The following is a 22,889-nucleotide window of genomic DNA, read 5'->3' as shown; positions in this document are numbered from 1 at the left end:
AAAAGAATTAATGTGGAAATATGAAGAGAAGGGAAAAAAGAATAAAAAAGTAAATTTTAAAAAATGTGGAAATATAAAGAGAAACAAATAAATAAAAAAAAAAGTGGAAATATTAAAAGGAATAATAAAAAATTTAAAAAGGAATAAAAGAATAAATAACATCCACTAATGTGGAAATATAAAGAGAAGAAAATAAAATATATTTAAGTAACTTAAAAAATGTGGATAAATAAATAAATGTTTAAATATGAAGATAAACAAATACAAAAATGTGGGAATATAACAAAAATAAATACATAGAAAATGTGGTAATATAAAGAGGAATGAATACACGAGTAAATAACTCAAAATGTGGAAAGATAAAAAGAAGTAAATAAAAGACTGAACAGGTTACTTAAAATGTGAAAATATAAAGAGAAACAAATAAATAAATGTGGAAAAATAAAGAGGATTTAATAAAAGAATAAATTACTTAAAATGTGAAAAGTATATAAAAGAATAAAAAGGTAACTTAAAAATGTGGAAATATTAAGAGAAACAAATCAGTTAAAAATGTGCAAATATAAAGGGAACAAATAAATAAAAGAATAAATAAGTAAATAAAAATATGGAAGTATAAAGAGAAACAAACAAATAAATGAGGAAAAATAAAGAGGAATGAATAAAGTAATTAATCAGTAAATAAAAATGTGGAAATACAGAGAGAAATAAATAAACATGGAAGTATGAATAGAAATAAAATATAAATGAATTATAAGTATTTTATTTATAAATTATTATTTGTGGGTACAGTTTATATCTAAAGGTGCAATACATTTACCTTGCAAGGCAGCTGGATTCTCAAGATCATAAGATCAGAATTCATCTTGTCAGGCTTCAAATTATCTGTTTGTGTCCGAACCAAAAACGGTGCAGCCAGTCAGCCTCCTAGGAGAGACCACTGGCAGCTACCGGCCTGGTTTTAGGTGTGACAAGAGCACAAAGCGTCCATGGAGGCGTCGATCTGATTGGCTGAAGTTAGCCCGTGTTAGACGTGATAGACGGTGCCTGCCCTTTTCCAAACAGTTACTAAGGATGACTTCCCAGGTGGTGTGTCAGGTTAGCAATGAGTCCTGCAGTCCAAGTAGAGAGCTGGAGCCACAGACGGTGTATTAAATAGGTTGAAATCCTGTTTAAGACGCCATCTGTGGTTGAAGTGAAGTGGATTCCTGCACACATGAATAGCACTCCTATGACTCCACACTCTAATACTGCTTTTTCACTATTTCTGGGGTAAACACAGGTGTTACCAATGATACTAATTAAGTCCATGCCCCATTTAGTGTAGCAGAGCATTTTTCAGTGAGCCAACATCCACAGCAGCAGCAGCCTGACTCTGTTTGACGAGAACACAACAGAACCTTAATTAGAATCACCGGTTACACCCGTGTGTTTTACGCGACCATTTCATGTCAAAATGGCTGCAGTGAACAAGGTCCGTCGTGGACCTGGAACACCTAAATGGAACGCAGCCATCATCAATGACATCTGTGCTTTTTCTGCTATGACACGTCAAAATGTCTGCTGTGAAAAAGGGGATGTCATTGATTTCACAGCGGGTGTTCTGCCCTGTTTGACAGCTGACTACGGAGCCTGTCCTGCTTTCTGCACCTTTAATGGACAGATTGCTCCTGCACATTTTTTTGCTCTTGTCATCCTGCAGACGCAGAAGCTTTAACGGTCGCACTTATACTGTTTCTACTATTTTACATTTTTGTTCTTTTGTGGGTTTATTGTGGATTTTTCTACTTATGCTGTTTTAACCAACAGTGCTTGCCTTAATCTTTATTTATATTTACGCACCAACATGCCACAGCAAAGTCCTCATAAGTGAAAACCAACTTGGCAATAAAACTGTTTCTGATTCTGATTTAGTTCCTGGCATAATTCAGAGAACTATCCAAGCAAATTCCTGCAAGAAAGTTGAGATGATTCCTTCACACTTTGTGCTGAATTCCTACTTGATCTCTTCCAAAATTCCTAAAAGATTTGCTCATGATCCTTAGATCCTACAGAAAAATGATCACCACCAACCTGCAGGATAATATTCTTGCAGAATTTTACCAGCAGGAATGACCTTTACTATTTTTTCTGCAGGATTCCTGTCAGACTTTTTTTGGAAAGCGATGTCAAACACCTGCTGTGACATCAATATTTAGTGTGGCCAGAAGCTCGACATGCTTGAATGTTTCTTCTTTCTGGAGAGCACTGCAGATGTGGTTTTCTGGTTTTCAGCCGTGTTCAATTCAGTGATTATCTACCTTTTAAGCGAGAGAAGAAATAAAAGACACAGCCTTTAAACAAACACACAGAGAGCTTTGGTTCGACTTAAACACATATCCATTTCTTTATTAAGCTCAACCTCAGACATACAAGGTAACAGACACAATTTTGTGGCAAGCAGCTGAGTGTTCACATCAAAAATGGCAGGAGGAAGAGGAGGAAGAGGAAACGACAGGGCACAAAAGATCAAAACACTTCCGCAGTGAGTCAGAAGGAGACAGTCAGAGGGATCAGAAACTAACAAGTGCGTCGGGGGAAGTGCTCGTCTGCCGAGAGGTGAAATACTGATTTTTTTTTCCCTCCAGGCTTTGCTGCAACCGGCTGTATTCAATTAAGTCAATCACTTGCTGAAGCATCAGGTCAATATACTGTAGCTATAGTGTATTATCTGTGTATTTTAAGTTATTTGGAAACTAATTAGTCTTAATTCTTTTAAAGTTTGTGTTTAGAGCTCTGCAGAAACAGGTGACATTATTTCATTACTATGTGTGTGTCTCAGGGAAATATAACACGATCTGTACGTATGCAGGTGTGCTTTCTTGTGTGTCATTGATAACGGCGCCGGCACTCAAAGGGCACTGGGGTTGCGGAAGTTGTGCCCGGCATAGCGGGCCTGGTCACCCAGCTCTTCCTCAATCCTGAGAGGAAGAGGAGGTGAAGGAGGACACGAAAAGCAGGGCGGATGAACGTGAAACAGCAGACGAAACAAAGAAGAGAAGAAGAAGAGAAAAAGTGGCGTAAGCGCTACAAGTGATGCTAAAGGTTTTCTATATATATTTCTATACATATGCACACACACATACTACAAATTAAGCTGTGGATACACACCTCATGAGCTGATTGTACTTGGCCAGACGTTCTGATCGACAGGGAGCTCCAGTCTTGATCTGAGAGGAGACAAAAAATTATGAAGGATCACAGAGAGACACTTGGTATTTGGACGGCAACTAACAGTTTTCACTATCAAATGATCTTTCGGTTGTTGTTTATTTTAATAAATCACATGCAGTACTCTGTAAAATGTCAAAAATAATGGCAACTACTCCTTAAATCGTGTGTTAAGAGTTCTTAGACTGATCGACAGCCAACGAACCAAAAGTATTCACATTTCATAGAGAAGCAAGCTTCTGTAATATCAACATTTTAAACCTGTGATCAGCAAATGTTTGGTATGTTTTTTAAATATTAAGAGTGATTTTTGTTCTTCTGTGGACTGATTGATCCAGGCATTCCCAAACACTGGGTCGGGACCCACAGGTGGGTCACAGGAGATTTTATTTGGGTGATGTTTACAGATGTTTACATCTGCAGTACACATTTTATAAAGCATTTAATTTTTTTTTTTTTGGGAAATAAAAACAACGCGATGGCCTGTTAACTCAGTCTAAATGAACTTTTTGTGTTGTGTGTTTTGCTGTTTTCTGTTTCTGTTTGCCTTTATATCAAAAGAGGGATCACTTTTCAAATTAGTATTGTATCAAATCTACATTGTTATTTTGTGTTGTATTGTTTGCACACTGCGCTGTCGCAATGGAAATGTGTCGCAGTGTAAATTTTGTATTTGTCTATTTTGTATTCGACAGTGCCTGTGAGTTACAACGGCACAAATGTAGAATTTTTTACTTTTGCTATTCAAGTTTTTACTTTTTTATTTTACAGACTGGACCTTCAACACAAAAATTACATATATACATACATACATGCACAGAAGAGCAAGAACAGAGCAAAAAAAAAACCAAAAACCTAACAACATATGCACACAAACGCAAACAAAGGAATATAAAGTGCGGTTATAAGGTCATACACAATTGCACATATCCCAGTCATTTCTGTTTCTATAAACTCACCCAACCAACGACATTAACTGTATGAGAAACTAAAATGGGAAATGGAGAATGGACAGAACTTCCCATTGTGTGTGTGTGTGTGTGTGTGTGTGTGTGTGTATGTGTGTGTGTGTTACCTGTCCGGTGCAGAGACCAACCACCAGGTCGGCTATAAAGGTGTCCTCTGTTTCTCCTGAGCGGTGGCTCACCATCACACCCCAGCCGTTCTCCTGGGCCAGTTTACACCTGAGAGAGAGAGGGAGAGGGGCAGGGCCAGTGTTACCATAATGCAAGCTTTCACGTGTGCCTACTGTATGTCTACGCGTCACACACACGCAAAATCAACTCACGCCTTGATGGCCTCTGTAACGGAGCCGATCTGGTTGACTTTAAGCAGCAGGCAGTTGCAGGCCTTGTCCTCGACGGCTCGTTGTATCCTGCGTGGGTTAGTGACCGTCAGATCGTCTCCAACCACCTGCACAGTTCATACAGCAAAGTTACAGACTGAAGTGCATTTATTTACTCATATAAATAGAATCAAGTCTGTGGCATTAACAAAAAAAAAGAAAAAAGAAATGAATAACAGTTCTTTTTTTTTAACATCTTGATTTTCTTTTACCATTGCTGTTGGTCTAAAGTGATTATTACAGTCTCCAAATGTAAAAATTTGTTGTGAATACACTGAATAAAAATGTTTTAATATTTAGTTAAATAAAATGTGTCACAGCCTATGTTTACACCTTTTCCTCTATATTTTGGAGGTGGCAGGTCTCGACTGTCCCTCGGCTAGATATGGATATAAAATACAAAAACGAGGAGTCTCAGAGGAAAATATAGAAATTGAATAGCTGCGGCTCCAAAGGGACTTTTTTCTGGCCTAACAATGGTTTTATTGAAAGTAAAGGTTGCTGACCCCTGGCTAAGGAAATCTGAATGTTTGTTGTTGCCCTGCGTATATTAATCTGTAAACCAATGATATTAAAGTGGAGTTTGGTGACATGGACATTTCCCAGGACAAGGACAATCAGTGAATGCTATTCAGTTTCATTACAGATGGCAGAATCCAGTATTTGGCAGCCATGCTAGCAACTAAAAATCTGGATATCTCGGACCTCTGCAGCATCAATTTTGACAGTTTTAATGGATGGAAATGCAATTATCAATTGACTCCTCCTAAGTCCCGCCCCATTTTGCTCTGTACTCCAATAACAGTTGAGAAAGCTCGGTACCCGGCAGAACCTCGCTCCATTTTCTCCTTTTTCCTGTAGTTAAATACGCTGTGCTAACCGCGTCTATGTTTGAAAAGACACCACATAAAAATGTTGCTGGGGATCTGTAAAAACCACATGGAGTTACATTTTGAATTAGCTAATGTTGTCACAATGCTAAACTGCTAGATAACCACATAAATCTGATGGCTACTTTTAGCAAAACACTAGCTAACCAGCAAGCTAACCAATTGACATCAATCGTTAGCTAGCTAATTACATCTGCAAGCTAACCACTGATGTAGTTTAGCTAGTTAGCTCATTTTTTGCTAACATTAGCTAACTTTAGATGTGACTATATACAGTAGCCTATACGTAATTTTTACAGATCCTCCAGCAACATCCTTTAACCATCTTCAAACTCTGGTTTTCTTTTTAACATAAACAAGCACAAGGCTAACATTTAGCATTATTTACGTAGGGGAGACTGGGGGCAAATGTAACATTTTTTTACATTTTCATTCATAAGTCAGATTACTACAAATACACTAGTCATCTGTTGATAAGTTAAATATATATGTGCGCGATTTAAAGATAAACCTGAAAAGGAGCAGGACTTAGGAAGCCTCCATTACTCGGTTAACCCTGTAAGGACCAGCTGAACTACTTCACTTCCACATAATGAGGACAAAGTGTGATATCTTACCTGGATCCCCACTGAGGCTGTGAACTGTGACCAAGCAGGCCAGTCGTCCTGATCAAAAGGATCTTCAATAGACACCACTGAAGAAAAGAGAGGTGGGTGAGATCATTTATTTTCATACATTATTTACCTACAGGTCAGAGCGCCAGCGGCATTTGCCAGTAAAGGTCCTAATGGGAGTAAATGTCTTAAAATACACTCACAGATGCTCACACACACACACAGCTGCCCACGCAAGCAGGAAGCACACCATTGACAGGGTAAAGAGCCACATCAGAGTAGGTCCCTGCTTGCCAAATGTGCAGTGTAGCGCATAATTAAACCCTCTTTAACAGGCCCGAGTGTCAGGAGGAGAGACCAGACTGTGGAGACATCGAGCTCTCTGGTTCTCTCAGTTTATCTGTCTAAGAGGTGATGGAGGAAACACGGTGATCGTAGAAACAGGAAAAATACGCTCACAGAAATTCAATCGGCCATTAGCGCCGTCTTCTAATGAGCCTGCGTGATCTGTGGAAACCAGCAAATTTCTCTTATTTTAAAGGTCCATAATGAATACAATCAGTGGTTCCCAACCTTTTTCCTTTTAAGGAACAGTTCACCCAAAAATGAAGATTCAGTCATTATCTACTCACTCTCATGCCGACTGAAGGTCAGGTTTAGTTTAGTTTAAGTGAATGGTTTTAAAACATTAAAAAAACAACCGAGAAAAAAAAAAAAAAAGAAATAAAATGCCTCCGTACTGCTCATCTGGTGTTGTTCAAGTCCCAGCATGCTGTTCACTTGCACACACACACAGCGTCGTACCACACATACACAGTTCAGATGGTGTGCATGTGCAAGTGAACATGACTCCAAACTAAGGATCTACAGTGAAGTTTGGCACGTTGGGGCTTTAGGAGACTTGGATTACACCAGAAGAGCAGTATGGAGGCATTTCATGTTTTTTTTATACTTGAAAACTGGTCACCATTCATTAAATTGTTTGAGAGGTTCTGCAAAGCTGTTTTCTTGTGAAACTTCAGCAGTGGTGATGATGATCCAAATAGTAAATAATCCAAACAGTGACAAAATAACTGCTTGATGTTTGTATAAAATGAGTGATGTAGATGACAGATTAGTTCCTGTTGCATCAGGGATGAGTTGTTCAGGTCTTCATCATGCACTTATATTGTAAGATTTTTAAAACTTTATATCTTAAATATTACTTTCACCTTTAAAAAGAACTGCTTCATTTCTTTGTCAGGGCATCTGTATATTTTTTAAACAAGTTGTCTCACAACTCTGGCTGTAATATGTAATATTTCTGCCTTAAAAAGTCTAAAAACAAAAGCCTTATGCTTTATATTTTGTCTAGTTGCGTACTTACATCATCCCAAATCTTTCCAACAATGTTCAAACACACAGAAATATGTAATTTAATCGAGGTAATGGTGCATTTTGCAATAGCCACTAGTTGTTATGAGTTCTGGGAGTATGTTAGATACTTCAGAGAGTGAGGAAGGAAGTCAGGAAACGTGACTAAAAATAATGTGAATAAAACTTTAATATTGCCTTGTTTATGAACATGATTCCTGTCTGAGTCAGACAGATTTTCATCAGCTGTAATTGATGTTTCACAATCAAGACAACAACTCCCATGAGCCAATGCCACTTGGCATCAAGTCCTTAAGTGACAAACTACATCTTGTCTTTTTGTTTGACTCTGAGCGAGACCCCTCGTGGCAGAGCTCATATATTTTTATATTTTGGGGGTCGGGACCCTCAGGTTGGGAACCACTGCTCTATGTAAGTATAACAGCGCACTGTATCTGTTTCTGGCTTGTATTTGACTTGTTTCAGGGCTGAAATCTGACACACAAACTCACAAACCTGGGTAGTTGTTAATGAAGCCCTGGTAGATGCTGGCCAGCTCGTCAGCACTGATGTTGCGAGTGGCGTTGGGCGGAGACTTAAAGTCCAGGTCGTACTTCCCCTCGATGAAAAACTCTGAAGCAGCGACATCCATCCCGATCACCACTTTGTCTGTGAAGCCGGCTTTCTCGATGGCCGTCTTTATCAGCTCCAGGGCTGAAACAACAGAGAAACAGAGAGGTCACATCAGTGGTGGAGTGTAGCTACGTTAATTTCCTCAAGTATTTGAATATGAGGTATTTTTACTTTTTGAGGTATTTTCACTTTACTACTAGTTGAACTCCACTACATCTCAGGCGTTAATATCATATCTTTTTCCTCCACTACATTTGTCAGACAGTTTTAGTTGCTATTTACTTTTCAGGTTACAAATTTTCAAACCCTAAAACTATGTATCTCCAGATGTGTTGAATTTTATTTTTTCCGATAATCTGAAGGATTAAAAATTCTCCTATTTCTTAAGTTAAATAAACTGTATAAATTCCACTTGAATTATCTGTTAAATGGATTATTTTCACAGCATAGTATTAGTACTTTTACTGAAGTAAATTATTTGATTACTTCTTCAGCAACTGGATGACATCAGAGGAAATCAAGAAAAGCACTTCTTTAAATTGATGATGTTGTTCTCTTACCTTCACTGTTCTCTTGTATATTAGGAGCAAAACCTCCCTCGTCACCCACATTTGTAGCATCCTGACCGTATTTCTCCTTGATGACACTCCTCAGGGTCTGGTAGAGCTCCGCCCCCACACGCAGAGCATCACGGAAAGACTCCGCCCCCACAGGAAGCACCATGAACTCCTGCATAGCCAGCCTGTTACCAGCATGGGAGCCCCCATTGATCACATTAAAAGCCTGAGAGAGGACACAGATAAGGGAGATGAGATTGTATTTGGGCTTTTGTGTTTGGAAGAATTTATTTCAGTATTACTTATTTTAGTAGAATACAACTTATTTAGTATTTTACACCTTTTTTGTACTATGTTCTGTTTTCTTGTATTTTATGTTTTTCATACGAAATATGAAAGTGAAAAATGTCCAAAGCCTTTAAATGTCCTGTTTCGTCAGTCTAAAACCAAAAGATATGAAAAATATGATAATAAATGAAGAACAGTGGGAAATCTCTTCCTCTGACACTTAAATAGTCATGAAATAACATGACAAAATAGTTAAAAAGATTAACTTTTACCACTTGCCTAGTCAGGCAGGTTAGCTGCCAGACTTATATTTTTGTAGCTGTGATCAGAAATTGCCCAAGCCCACCCCAAAAACTATATTGTGTTGTGTCATGTCTTTTCTTACTGTAGCACCATATCTTACTGTATGAAGTACATTCATAAAGACTCACAGGAACTGGGAGGACCAACTCTCTGTTTCCTGCCAGATCAGCAATATGACGGTACAGGGGGACACCTTTCTCTGCTGCGCCAGCTTTACATATGGCCAGTGATACTCCAAGAATAGAGTTGGCCCCAAACTTGGCTGAAAGAAACACAACACATGGATGCAGCCAGTGGTGCGGAAAACATGTCATTGCACATATATGCCAACACGAGAATGTGCATGAGATGTGAATGAGGCTTACATTTGTTGTCAGTGCCGTCCATTTCAATCATCATGTTGTCCAGTTTGTCCTGCTCCAAAACACTGATTCCCTGATAGAAAAACAAAATGTCACTCACACAGTTCATTCTGTTTGACCATTTCTGTTACAAATGGAGCAAATTCTGCTCTGCTACTCACAGACTGAATGAGGGCAGGTCCAAGGGTGTCATTAATGTGACCAACAGCTTTGGTTACACCTTAGACAGCAGGACAGATGGAGAAAAAAAAAACTGTCAGCCCACATTTATGTCACCAAACCACAAAAAAAATCCTCAAAGCAAGCGCAGGGACACAGGCACAGACGATACGTCTCATTATAAGCGTTCACCTTTGCCCTTGTAGCGAGTCTTGTCTCCATCCCGGAGCTCCAGAGCCTCGTAGATGCCAGTGGATGCACCGCTGGGCACAGCAGCCCTGAACAGACCTGGAATGAGGAAAAGACGGATGGCGGATAGAGGGGGAGAAGCACATGTTTAGGGGTGAAAGATGGAGGAGCAGGCAGTGAGATGGGTGGAAAAGGTAAAGGTAAGCTTGTCTGCAGAAATGGGCACAAATACATCAAAAAGCATTTTGTTGCAAATTACAAATAATTGCTGCTAATATGTACTTAAAATGAAAACCAAAAAAAATGCACTATAATGAACATCAACAGCTCTGCATGTAGATGCAGCAGCCGTTAGCTCCTTCAAAATGTACTACTTTTCTTGTTTAATCTGTTATTTTTTCAGCCCAGCAAAAAACAAACTACAAAAACTAGTAATTAAATATGTATTTTAAATACATTTAATTGAAATACTGTACATCTCTACTTGTGCAAATACAACCTGGTGATTTTTTGAGCTTAGATTAGATTCGGAAAACTGTTTAAGGGAAATTCAGCACTTTTCATGTGGATGTTCAGTCATTTTTGACAGTAAATGTAGTCAGTCGAAGGAATAAATTCCTCAGTGTGTGCTTCATATTTTTTTTTTTGGGGGGGCTTTTATGCCCTTAATTTATTGGACAGCTGAAGATATGTCCAGAAAGTTGGAGAGAGAGAGAGAGAGAGAGAGAGAGAGAGTATGGGGGAATAACATGCAGCAAAGCAGAAGTCGAACCCACAGCTGCTGCAGAGGATTCAGCCTCAGTATATGGGGCAAACGCTCCACCAACTGAGCTACGAGTGCGCGCTGTATTGACCAAGAAAACTGACTTCTCATGCTGTAAAAGCTGTTGTTCTTCCTGCATCCAGTGATGTCACAGTGATGCCGTTGGTGAAAACCACAGGCTGTTTCAGTCTTGATATCTACTACGCTGCCGGCACGGCTCCACAAGCAGGATAATTAATCTTTCCTTGTCAATACAGCACGAACAGAGGAATTTATTGCTTCATTCACCATCAACACTGACTGGAAATCCACATGAAAAGTGTCAGATTTTCCCTTTAAGCTCATTATTAGGCAAAAATACAAAAGCAGTCTGAGTGGTTCGTTTTTAACCTTTGCTAGTATGCAGATCTACTTCCACAGTTGGGTTCCCCCTGGAGTCCAGGATCTCCCTGGCAACAATATTCACTATGGACATCCTGTAAAAAAAAAAAAAAAAGAAAAAAAAAAGAAAACATTATCTTTATTTAACCATTTGTACTGGACATGACAACTCAACGCTCATACACAAGATCTTACATCATTCTATCTCATTTTGCTTTGAAAAAAAGGGATGATCAGTGCATGGAGAGACAGAGAGACGTGTGTGATGTCAAATGTCAAAAATGCATTTCATAACAGCAAACAGCGGTGTTGTTGAGGTGCCTCAATTTCACATTAGTCACAAGGGCTTCACACCCCTCTTCCTCTTCCTCACATGCACACACACTGTAATGATAGTGACGCAGCCTTAGGGATGGAAAGCTGTGGAAAAGATGCTCCCTGGGAAGATGCTGGCACACACACACACCCACACACACATACGCAGAGAAGGTAACATAAATCAAATGCTAATAATGCATACCTATTTATGGATCTACTGTCAACCTGTTCCGGACCAAAAGCCAGTTCAATTTTCTGTGCTGTTTCAGTCAGTGAATATGAATATGGACCAATGGAGGGATGAGACGGTGAGAAGACACACAGCAGGAGGAGATGAGATGATGAGGGGGAGGAGGAAGATGGAGGAGGCTTAGAGGGATGGAGGGAATGAAGAAATAGATCAATCTTTTTAAACGTTACCTGCAGCGTGTTTGAAGCCTGGTGGAGAAAAGTGAGCGGATGTGGGCGAATGAGAGGGAGAGGATAGAGGGACAGGGAGGTGGGAGGGAAGAGGAGAAGGGGTGAAAACATATGACACACCGGGGGGAGGGGGAGCGTGTGAGTCATTGGAAGACGCAGAGAGGATGGGAGGGAACAAAACTGGGAAAGAATGAAAAAAAAAAGGAATAGAACAGAATAGAAAGCACGCATGTCTTTCTTCTGTTTTAATGAAGGTGCAGGTAAATAAATATTTGAGGTATTGTGGTTTGCGCTGTCACCTTTTACAGCAACCATTTGCAACCTTTTGCATTTAACATTGTCTTCCTGTCTTCCTACAAGTCCTGTCATTTGTTTTGCACTGCTTGCTGAGCGTACATCTGCTCATCTGCTAGCTAACTACAGCAGCAGTCATGACATGAGTGCAAATATTGTTCCAGCTAACCGCTAACATGAAAAGGTAATTTGTGGCTGCTGCCAAATCCACGCCGTGCTGTCATCCTGCAAAGAAAGTCATCACAACTGGGAGAAAAATAAAGGCACGGAATCAAACATCTGTATATTTAGACGAGGACGACAGGCAGAAAATATCAAAACTAAGAAACATCGAAGAGGAGGAGACATCTGAGCAGAGACAGAAGCACAGAATGAGCTGCCTTGTTGGAGAACCTTTAGAGATCTAATGATGGGGATTAAAGGAGACAGGAAGACAGGTAGACAGGTGACAAGAGCAGTGCATGCTGGGGGGGGGGGTGCAGAGAGGGAGGATGTGCATTTAAAAATAGTCGTGGATGTAATTAAAGATACAGCGAGCAGAGACAGACGGAGGCAGGCAGGCAGGGAGCCTGCTGTGGGAGCGATTTGTCAAAAGAGGGGACGGCTTTCATTGGCTGCTTCGCTCGTGCTGCTCCATCTGGATGTCACATGACCCACAGACACGGTGGCACTAGGAACAGGGAGCACATGCAGTTGGGGTGAAATGTGTGGCTGGTTTGTCCGTTCAAAAGGAAACAACAGCAGAGGAATTAAAAGATTTTGCACACTGTGCAGCTGCAGAGAATCAATAACTTTAAATGCAACAATGATGGAGCAAAATACCAATCGTTGACAGATTCAGTTGCATATATTGACCGCTTTCAAGCTCAAACACACATTTAACAGATAGAATTTCAAACACAACCACAAGAGACACATTTTGTAATTATCTAACAATGTTTAATGAACTTTTATTTAGTTAGATTAATTAGTTAACAGTATACAATTCAATTCACTGACACACTAGTGTCTTCACAAACATAAAATGGACTGTACAGCAGATGTACTGTATACTGGAGCACTTTAGTGCAGTGGGCAATAACACATGTCAAGTTTTGAGAATGAGTATATATAAAGTGAGTGTTGTTATACCCATGTTTTAACAAGGGTGGGATTGTGTGTGCATGTATGTGTGTGTGTTGAGTGTTACAGTGGAGAAGGAGAGTTGTATATGTGTGTGAGTGTGTGTGTGTGTTGTTTATGTAAGGACAGTCCAGTCATATCAAACATTTACGACGGGCAGTTGTGACGATCATCAACTTCCGTCTTCAGCGCGGTTCACAGCATCGGGGAAATCTTCCCTCACCTCCTTCCATCTGCTCACCCAAGTGTGACACCTGCAGGGAGTCGACCAAGGCAACAGTGTTTGTTACGACAGACAGACAGGTGGAATCAACAGAGCTCTCATTAAACAACTGAGGACTCCGCTTTAACACAACATGGACCACGGATACCTGTGGATGACCCACAAAAAATGTACGTAATAGATAAATACTGTATATTTATATAAATTCACGGGTGCTGGCACAGGTAAAAATGAACTAACTGCAGGTGAGAACAATAATATAATGTATACAATAATGTTTTTTTCCCCTGGAGGAATGTGCAGTATTTTTAACACTGACATCTGCTAATCAAACAATCGGCTGCCAGGGTTTTATTGTGAAAGTTTACTTCACAACCTTTGACCCCACATCTTGTCAAACAAAGGGATGTCACTCTCTGATCTGACAGCAGTGACGGCGAGCCGATGGCTTCAAACTGATACCAGAAAGGCATAAATAGTCAGTGGTGAATGGTGACCAAATTGTGGACAATATATCGTTGAAAGCCAAGTCGAACGTTTGGGAGGATTTTGGTGCACTAAAAGACCGTGAGAAAAACGTTGTCAGTGGTTTTGTTGCTTGTAAAAAGTTTCAACGAGTATTAGCTTTTGAAAACAAGTGAGTGACTGTGTATGTGTGTTTAATCGTGGGTTAGGGTTAGCGGGTCAGTTTGGGTTCTCAGCTTTGCAAGGTCCTGAAAAAAAAAAAAAAAGGACCTGTGTAGGACTCTGGTTTTCAATTCAAAATGGTGGTCCTAGGTTGCACTGTGAGACGTGTCCAACAACAGCCAATTAGCCAGTTTGTCAGCGTTTTGATGCAAACTGTCTTTAATCACCAGTGTGAAGCATTTAGGGAGCAAAATTTTACAGCGGGACTGTGGGCACAACCCATATCTACACATTTTTAACAACATTAGTATACTGGTACAGATGGATGACAAGTTGATGATGTGGATATTCCTCTTCTTCTCCTCTTGCAGTTACATGAAAGCGCTACAATTCAAATAACATACACATACAGAGTAACATGCATTGAATCTGCATGATCAATGTTATCGTGCAGTCTATAGGAGCCTCATAGTGTACTGGTGTTACAGTGTTGGCTCCCCTGTCTTGGAGGTTTGAGGATCACTTAAACCAGAATAAATGTATCTACAGCTGTTACAAGGAACTTTTATTTTGTGTTGCTATTGAAGGATCTGACTCGTGTCCAGCTCCGATCAGCAGTGGCTGGACACCTCCCCTTTTCAGCGGAGGCAATGAAGGCTTGTCACCTCTTTTGCTCCCTTTTCATCCCCATGTACTGCTCGACTCAGTTTGACTCAGCACATCAGCCCAGTTTACAGCCGCTTGAAGGTGTGTATTTACTGATGAAGCGCTCATATATTCAGTCGAGCAGCTGAACGGTGTATAAATATTTTACTTCCAATACATTCTTCACAATAAAAGTCCCCCGTTATTTTGTTGTCTAGGAGCTTTTACAATGAAGCAGCAAAATCATGAAATGTTGGCTTTTTATTGGCAGTAACTTAACACAACTTCAGACCACAGAGATGCACTTGGAAGCTGGTGAGTATCGACTTTCCAATGCACATCATCATAAAAGGACAAGGCAAATGGGTCTGTTGGCATGGGAAAAGGGTCAATTGCCTGTTTTAGTGGGTTTACTCGCATTTAAAACCTAATATTCTTGCAGCTAAATTCGTGGTTTGCAAACTTTTTCTGTCAAAACCCAAAATCTCAAGGCACATCTGCACACAAACAGCTTCTATAAACAACCTAACCAACAGAGGCAATGAGTTCTATCCAATCAGTTTCCAGTGCGGGTGGGAAAAAAAAGGCGTCAGAGAATCAGGGCCTTTGATGCGTCACACTCTCACACATTTCATCTGGGCTACAGCGGCATTATGTTTGTCCTCAAAGGGCTGCTTGTTCATGTAAGACTATATGACTTAATGCACGACTCGCGTCTGTGTGTGGTCACTGGACACACATCTTGTCTGCAGCTAATCGAGATTACTACATGTCTGATAAGCCTTTTTTTTTGTCATGACTGTGAGCTTAATCACCTCTGTGATTCAGAATTCTTGAAAAAAAAAGTTTTAAATTACTTTTATGCCTTCATTTTTTTTATTATGGCTACAAGCATTAATTTTTCAGGTCATCTCTCTTGTGAAGGCGATATCTCAAAAGTGCCCTTAAGAGAATTTCTTCAAACTTATTAGATTTTGCTGGTCAAAGGTCAAAGGTCAAAGGTCATTGTGGCCTCACTAAAAACATTTTTGGCCACAACTCAAGATACAAAATAACACACTATTATCTAATAGGATAAAATGATGAATTGATGACATTTTATATCCAGAAGGTCAGAGGTCAGCTTCACTGTTACATCATAATGTTCAGCTCAGTCCTAAAAATCCCTAAAAACAGTCTCTAAGCGAGGACAACATGTTTCTCGCTGGAAATTATTCACTGGAATCATCCTGGGATGAGCCCGTTCAGTACTCAGTATCAGTATCGGCCCAACACCTGAATTATTGTGGCATTGCAGTAGGTGCTTCGCCATCTGTTGCCTTCGATTATTAGTTTTAGAAATAAATTAATAATTAATAACTAGCTCTACAAGTGGGAGTCTAGGAAAAATAATGCAAAGCACACGCTCAAATGTCTTGTGGTTGTTTGTCTCCACCAACCAGTCAAGTTAACAGTTTACATCCACGTCTGTCCAGACTCATATAATGTCTGTAGTGAAGACTTGAAGGAATTTAATAAAAAGGTATTGAGTGTATTATTTAGACTAAACTGAATATATCACTATATTGACATGTGAAATTGCAGTGAATCATTTCTGTCTTCATTCATAGACTATTTTTACAGAGGACTGAGCTGAACATTATGATGTCACAGTGAAGCTGACCTTCGACCTGTTGGATATAAAGTGTCATCACCTCATCATTAGATATTCATGTGTAATTTTGTCATAATTGCTTCATGAATTCTTGCGTTACGGCCAAAACCTTGACCTTTATATTCTGTCCACCGAATTCTAATCAGTTCATCATCGAGTCCAAGTGGTCGTGTGTTTGTTTGAAGATGTTTGAAGAAATTCCCTCCAGGTGTTCCTGAGGTATCATGGGATGGACATGAGGTGACAGTGACCTTTGACCACCAACATCTGATCAGTTCATCCTTTGGGCCAAACGCGTCAAAACTGAAGCCTCACAGATACTGCATTTTAAAATCCTACACTGATAGTGACATTACGCTGACAATACTGGCCAAAATAAAGATTTTTAATCAAACATTTTTGCTTAGAATCCCTTCAATTTATATATTAAAGGGACAGTTCACACCAAAATCAAAAGTACAGATTTTTCCTCAGGCCTGTAGAGCAATTTATCCATCTAGACAGATTTGGTTTGAGCACTGTTGTAGAGTTGTATTTTTGATTTTGAGGTCAACTGTCCCTTTAAGAAATTGTGACCAATCTATATATTGAACAGAACATTTTACAGTAAACAAAAAAAAGAAAGAAACTGTCAGAGCTCAATACGTAATGTTGACAATTTTCTGTAATTATTTCTTGGCTGGCTTATAAGTCAAAAAATATATATACATGTCATAAGCCTGAGAGATAAGAGCCATGCCAAAGTATTGGTATATTTCAAAATGAAGGTGTTAAGCTAAATTAGAGCAGTGATCCCCCACTAAACCCTTCACTTTGGAGCTGGACTCGCCTCAGAATCAAACCTGTAAATACTCAACACTGTTGCTCTCTCTTACCTCTCACCAGTCGTAGCGAGGGCGGGTGTGGGGCTGACGGTGTCTGGGGGACTCGTGCCGATGGCCTGGTGGGGACGTTGAGCTGGGAGGAGCAGTGAGAGCCAGCTGCTGGCCTCCTCCCCGTCGATCTCGGCCGTAGTCCAGCGCCCGGGTATTGGGTGCACCGTATCTTCCAGCCTCCCTCCTCCACTCCTCATCAAACGCTGCAGCATCACCTAGTGGGCAGGTTGTTAATTGACACAAATATTAATGTCACTGCAGAATTATCAACATCTAGGTAACTGAACAACATTATATTTCTTTTTTATTGGTACAAAAACATAAAAGCATAATTCTCTTTGATGTTAAAAGTTTAGCAGAGTGGGTCTCCTCCATCATGAACATTATTTTTCAGTGACTCACTCTCATCAAGGTTAATGAAGTCTTGTCGTTCCTCGCGGTCTCCGGTGCGGCGATTTCGTGAACGCTCCATTATGTGTGCACGATCCCCGATGTGGTGGCCGATGGCGAGACGCTCGAGGCCACTCTCGCTGTCCCTTATGGACTGCCGCGTCTCACGAATCTGACAGGCAAGAGATTCAGTTTACCAAAACAAGAAGGATGCTATGAACTCTGGATGAACTTAAGACTTTAATGTTTGTATGACAACTATGATATTTATACTGTACATGATCCATTTATTGTCACTACAACTCCTAGTGATTTCTTGTGTTAATGAGGCCAGAAGGCCACAGTCATGCCTGGACTGACACAGCATGAAGGCCTCAGGTCCACTCAGACTGGTTCTGAGAGGGTGAGGAAAGTAATCATGTACTGTAGTCATTTTAACATCTGTTAGTTATTCTCACCCCTCCAGGGCCTGTTCTCGTTTCACTGGTCTGCTGATAAACCTCAGGAGCCCCTGAGTCTGTAGAGGAATAGGAGATCACTGTGGAAGAGGAAAATGTCTGACAGTTTGGTGAACCGGACATTCTTTCCTATGAGAAAAAGAGAACAATAAACAAGTAAAAATACAACCTGAGATACAGTACTGTCCAGACACGGGTTTCATTCCTGACGGGTTTTACTTTATCGTTTATCTGAAAATGAGTGACAGAACTACTCACCATGTTTCCCATCATTTCTCCCATCATGCCAAACATATCCATGAATCCTCCACCCTGCAGAAATAAATCAGAAAAAGTGTCGTGTGACGAAACATCAACACCGCTGAAACAACAGCGTTCATTGTCAGTTCAGTACCACTGGGGTGGTTACTCACCATAAAAAATGCATTTAACACACTTTTTTCATGTAATCATATTCTTAAATGACAAAGCAAGTATTGTTGGTCGTTCGCCGGTAATTCTGTTTAAAAAGGTTTAAAAAGAAGATTCACAGATTCAGGTACATATTGTGTAACGTGCTTGTCTTTTTTCGCCTCACTGTACATACTCTTGGCCATAGAGTGTTTCTGTGTGAAGTATGATAAATCCAATCTTATTAATAATATAATAACCCTGGTTCATTTGATCATAAAACAGAGTACCTGTTGACTGTTGACAGTGTTAAAATGGGGACAGACAACTGTCGCCCCAGCATTGTAAAGACAGAACCTGTACACAACTCTGGATAGCTTTCTATTTTCTCAGAGCCTAACTGTGTGCAGAAATAATCAACATAACTTTAGAACTAAGAGAAAACCATCTTCACTGAAGAGGTAAATTGAAAGCTATTGTAATGATGTGCTTTGCTTAGTGATAAAATAGTCTGAGTAATGCTGCTTTGCACAAATATGAATCTATAGCAGGGGCTGGCATCGGTGCGAAGGAGTGAGTAACATTAGAAGAAAACATAAGGGGATAAAGTATGAATTTGTTTTTTTATTTTAGTCTATAATAGAGACATTTTCCTGAGAAAATCGTGCCTGGTGGGAGACAGATCTGCATAGTGAAAGTGAGGCTCATAGGGAGGCAACCCCAAGATGGATGGTGTCATTATTCTATGGCCATTACACTGTGCAATCAACTTTGACTTCAAATTTAAGTTGAAGCACAGAAGTTGTCTATTACCACTTTAAATCACTTGACAGTGCAATTGTGCATGTATAATCTGTAAAATTAAAAGATAATATTAAACATATAAGTTCGGGTGGACTGGTAGCTCAGTTGGTGGAGAGAACGAGGCTGGAAGTCCTCAGTGGCAGCCAAGAGTTTGATTCCAGCCTGTGGCCTTTTCCTGCACGTCTTTCCCCTCTCTCTCCCCCATATCCTGTCTGTCTAGAGCTGTCCTACTGAGTAAAGACTGAAAAGCTTAAAAATCTTAAAAAAAGCAAAAAAACAAAATATAAGTTCTGTTTTTTCAGGTACTGAACGAGGTCAGAGAAGCAGCTACTCACCATTCCCATCATGCCAAAGGGGGCCAGTGGTCCAGCCTAGAAGAAAAAGCCCACATTAAACTAAAAAAAAAACTTCAAAAACACAAAACATAAACTAATGTGGATACCAAACACTCAAAACACATGAACACAGTCCATCAACGGAATAGGCAGTTACCTGTCTGCGCGGTGCACGGTGTGGCTGCATCTGGGGGGTGAGGGCAAAGGGGTCCATGGCAAACGGTCCAAACAGGGCCCTCATCTGCTGCCTGTGAGCTGCAAATGGATCCCTACAAGAAATCACAGATTACTTTGAAACAAGCTTTTGTGATTTCACTGGATGTAGCAGTGTGATTAAACTCACACACAGTATGTGCACTGATTTTTTTCCTCTTTATATGAATACAGACCAACACAAGGTCTCATTATGTCATCATATTATATGTAAGTCTCGTCTGTGTGGTTTACATAAACTAGACTTGTTGATTTATCACAGCACACCACTGCTGCTTTTGCTATGTTGCTTTGCTTTGCTTAGATGCTCTTGTATAGTTTTTCCTTCTATTCTTATTTCTGATTTATACGTCTTATTATTTTTTACTTTCTCTATTAATTTATACTTATTTTTGTCCTTGTGCTGCTACAACAACCAAATTTCCCCTCTGGAGATCAATAAAGACTTATCTTCTCTCATCTGATCATTTCAAGCCTTAGGCCACAACTAACACCCGTTTTCAATTTTGATTCATATATTTATCATCTTTTCAATCAATCATAAGTCTACAAAATGTCGGAAAATAATGAAAAATATCCACAACAAATTCAAGCACTCCCAGGTATTCAATTTACGATTCTATTTAACAGACAAAAACAGAAAATCCTCATATTCAGGAGCCATTTTTACTTGACAAATGACTTACATAAATTATCAACATTGTTGCCAATTAATTCTCTGTCAATTAATAAATTAAGCACGTAATTGTTCATCTCCAATGAAGATAAATTTGCGCATTTCACATTTTTGTTTTGCTTTCAAGAGCATGGATGGAGGGCAAAAGGGACTTCATTGAGCTGCAATGACAAGTCATTTATTCAATTAGTCAACTGTCAGAAAGTCAATGAACAACTGTTATTTGATAATCAAATGACTGTTCTGAAACAAAAATGATAAAAATCTGCTTTGTTTTCACCATCTCGACTGTGTGGATTTGATGCTTTTCAAATCTTTTTTAAAGATCTTCTTCTGGACTGAGGATATTTCAAGACATTACTTTGGGCTGTGGGAAATATTTAATATTTTGTGACATTTTATGGACAAATTGGTTAATTTGGAATTATTAGCTGCAGCCCTAGACTTTATAATGATGGCAATATGTTTGTGACCCTGACAGGATGTTTATCTTGTTTTGACATTATAAACAGTACTGTTGTAAATGATGTGACAGGTGGTGAATAGTAATCCGTCAGCCGATTAATCAGGCAGATTGCCCGGCATTTTGAGATAATTGGCACTGGCCGATGCCTGCACATGTGAGGTCCATATAGAAAAAAATGTCTGCAGACACATGTGCAGGCAGCCCTGTCAGTGTGGATGCTGTGGGTCAATGCTGGTGGGTTTTGAGAAGGTGGTGAAAAGTTAGTTTCTAGCCCTGTACTATAACTTAATTGCATCTTGCAGTAGAAGTTTGCCTATATTTCCTGTCACCAAGTCAAGTCAATTTTATTTATGTAGAAATCAAATCAATAAAACTGGTGTTTTAGATTAGTTTCAGTTATAAACAGGTATACAGTGTATCTGACACTGCTTACACAACCATAAATGTTGTCCATTACAAATAAACTAAAAAACTAACTATCCTGACAGTTATCTCAGTTAACTTTTTATATGGAGCAGGTCTAGACTTTATTCTTTATAACCCAGGTCTAAGTGTTTACACAAATATAATCAAAAAAACAAATATAATATAATCTAAAGCCGTTACTGGCTAGTGTTAAATATATGTTATAAAGTGTAGCATAATGTAGTTGAATGACCTCGCTTCTGACACACTGTGCCCCACTCTCCCTTAAATACCTTATATCTACAGTATAAGATTTAAAGAATTTAGTCTAATGGATTTTTCTATTTCATTAATCAATTAAAAAAACGTCACAGGCATAGTCCATGAAACAATGCTATTATGCAAGACTTTGCTTTGCAGTAAGTCTATAAAGGGATCCAGACTTTCAGATTTTACTCAACCCCTTCAGATAAATTTCTTGTGAATGCCAATTAAATATAGCCATATGTTTAGCAAAGGGTGGGATGGTCATCAATTTTCAGTTTGACGCATCTATATGTAGTGAATATTCCTCAGGTGATATTAAAGATGATCCCGCACATAGGCCAGTTAATAAGCTCCCACCTGCCATAAATAAGCTAAATCTAAATCTCAGCGTTATTTGGGAAACATCTGTAGTGAGTTGTGCACGGTGATAATTGGATATTTTAGCTACTGAATTGTTAAGACAAGTCTGACAGTTGAGCTCTGACAGCTTTTTTTTTTGTTATTGTCTATCCAATATGGTGGACCACTGTAGGCCCCCACAGCTGGCTGGAGTAACGTTAGGTACCTGCTTAAGGCACAGTGAAAAATAAGACTTAGCGTGCCAAAATGTACATTTTCCACCTCCTGTAAAACACAGAGCGATGTGTGATAACACTGTCTACACAAAAATTAATTAATGTCAATACTTACATCATGTATGGGTCGTCATCAACGTCATTCAAGAACCGAAACATGCTAGGTGATTTAACTCAGCTGGCTGATGTTAGCCAGCTAGCTAGGTAAACAGTCGTGTTTTCCAAGGATGAAATGGGATGACGGATTTAAACTGTGTTCAGGCTGAAATTGAGGACCTTTTACCAGCTCCGTCACGAAAAAATACTAAATCACTGCAACCGTTTGTCAAAGTGACAGATAGCTCAGTCTCACAAGATAGTAAATTCCAGAAACCTGGACCAAACATGAAAACGGAAGTCGGTCCTCTGACAAAGAGAAGCAACACTGCCATCAAGTTAGCATCAGAGCTAACAACAGCGACTTCCGGCCTCTTTGTTCTTCAAAATAAAGCATTTCCTGAAAGGCTTTTATAACACCGTTTATATAATGTCAGTATTTGGCCGCAATTAAGGAAGTATTCAGGTCCTTTATCTGGATAAAAGTACTAATAATACCCTGTAAAATACATTCTTACACGTAAACGTTTTTTTTGTTTTGTTTTTTTAAAGATACTTTTTAAAAGATTTAAAGTAAAAGTATGAAAGT

General features: G+C 39.4%; 2 protein-coding genes across 3 annotated transcripts; both read right to left on the bottom strand.

Annotated features, from left to right (window-relative positions):
• Positions 1 to 2,356: 2,356 nt before the first annotated feature.
• LOC146321950 (gamma-enolase-like) lies at positions 2,357 to 11,895 on the bottom strand. 2 transcript variants are annotated; one of them, XM_084727273.1, is made up of 13 exons: positions 11,786 to 11,895; positions 11,057 to 11,142; positions 9,907 to 10,002; positions 9,717 to 9,775; positions 9,559 to 9,628; positions 9,322 to 9,455; positions 8,606 to 8,828; positions 7,929 to 8,126; positions 6,063 to 6,139; positions 4,499 to 4,623; positions 4,286 to 4,394; positions 3,151 to 3,209; positions 2,357 to 2,960 (listed from the first exon to the last, which is right to left on the bottom strand). In XM_084727273.1, exons 2-13 carry the CDS (start codon positions 11,139 to 11,141, stop codon positions 2,891 to 2,893), a joined length of 1,305 nt encoding a protein of 434 aa, XP_084583399.1. In that variant the 5' UTR covers position 11,142; positions 11,786 to 11,895; the 3' UTR covers positions 2,357 to 2,890. The 2 variants fall into 2 exon arrangements, with proteins under 2 accessions (XP_084583399.1, XP_084583400.1); XM_084727274.1 differs by lacking the exon at positions 11,786 to 11,895 and adding an exon at positions 11,568 to 11,697.
• Positions 11,896 to 12,996: 1,101 nt separating this feature from the next.
• On the bottom strand, positions 12,997 to 22,634 carry mlf2 (myeloid leukemia factor 2). The gene is made up of 8 exons (XM_084727272.1): positions 22,320 to 22,634; positions 19,760 to 19,871; positions 19,603 to 19,638; positions 18,332 to 18,385; positions 18,074 to 18,202; positions 17,628 to 17,787; positions 17,226 to 17,440; positions 12,997 to 13,455 (listed from the first exon to the last, which is right to left on the bottom strand). Exons 1-7 carry the CDS (start codon positions 22,361 to 22,363, stop codon positions 17,229 to 17,231), a joined length of 747 nt encoding a protein of 248 aa, XP_084583398.1. The 5' UTR covers positions 22,364 to 22,634; the 3' UTR covers positions 12,997 to 13,455; positions 17,226 to 17,228.
• Positions 22,635 to 22,889: the final 255 nt, after the last annotated feature.

This window comes from Lutjanus erythropterus, chromosome 9 (assembly GCF_056507025.1).
Source record: "Lutjanus erythropterus isolate fLutEry1 chromosome 9, fLutEry1.hap2, whole genome shotgun sequence".
Lineage (NCBI taxonomy): Eukaryota > Metazoa > Chordata > Actinopteri > Lutjaniformes > Lutjanidae > Lutjanus > Lutjanus erythropterus.
Note: the sequence above shows the minus strand (reverse complement) of the source record. Positions and strands in the feature narration are given on the sequence as shown.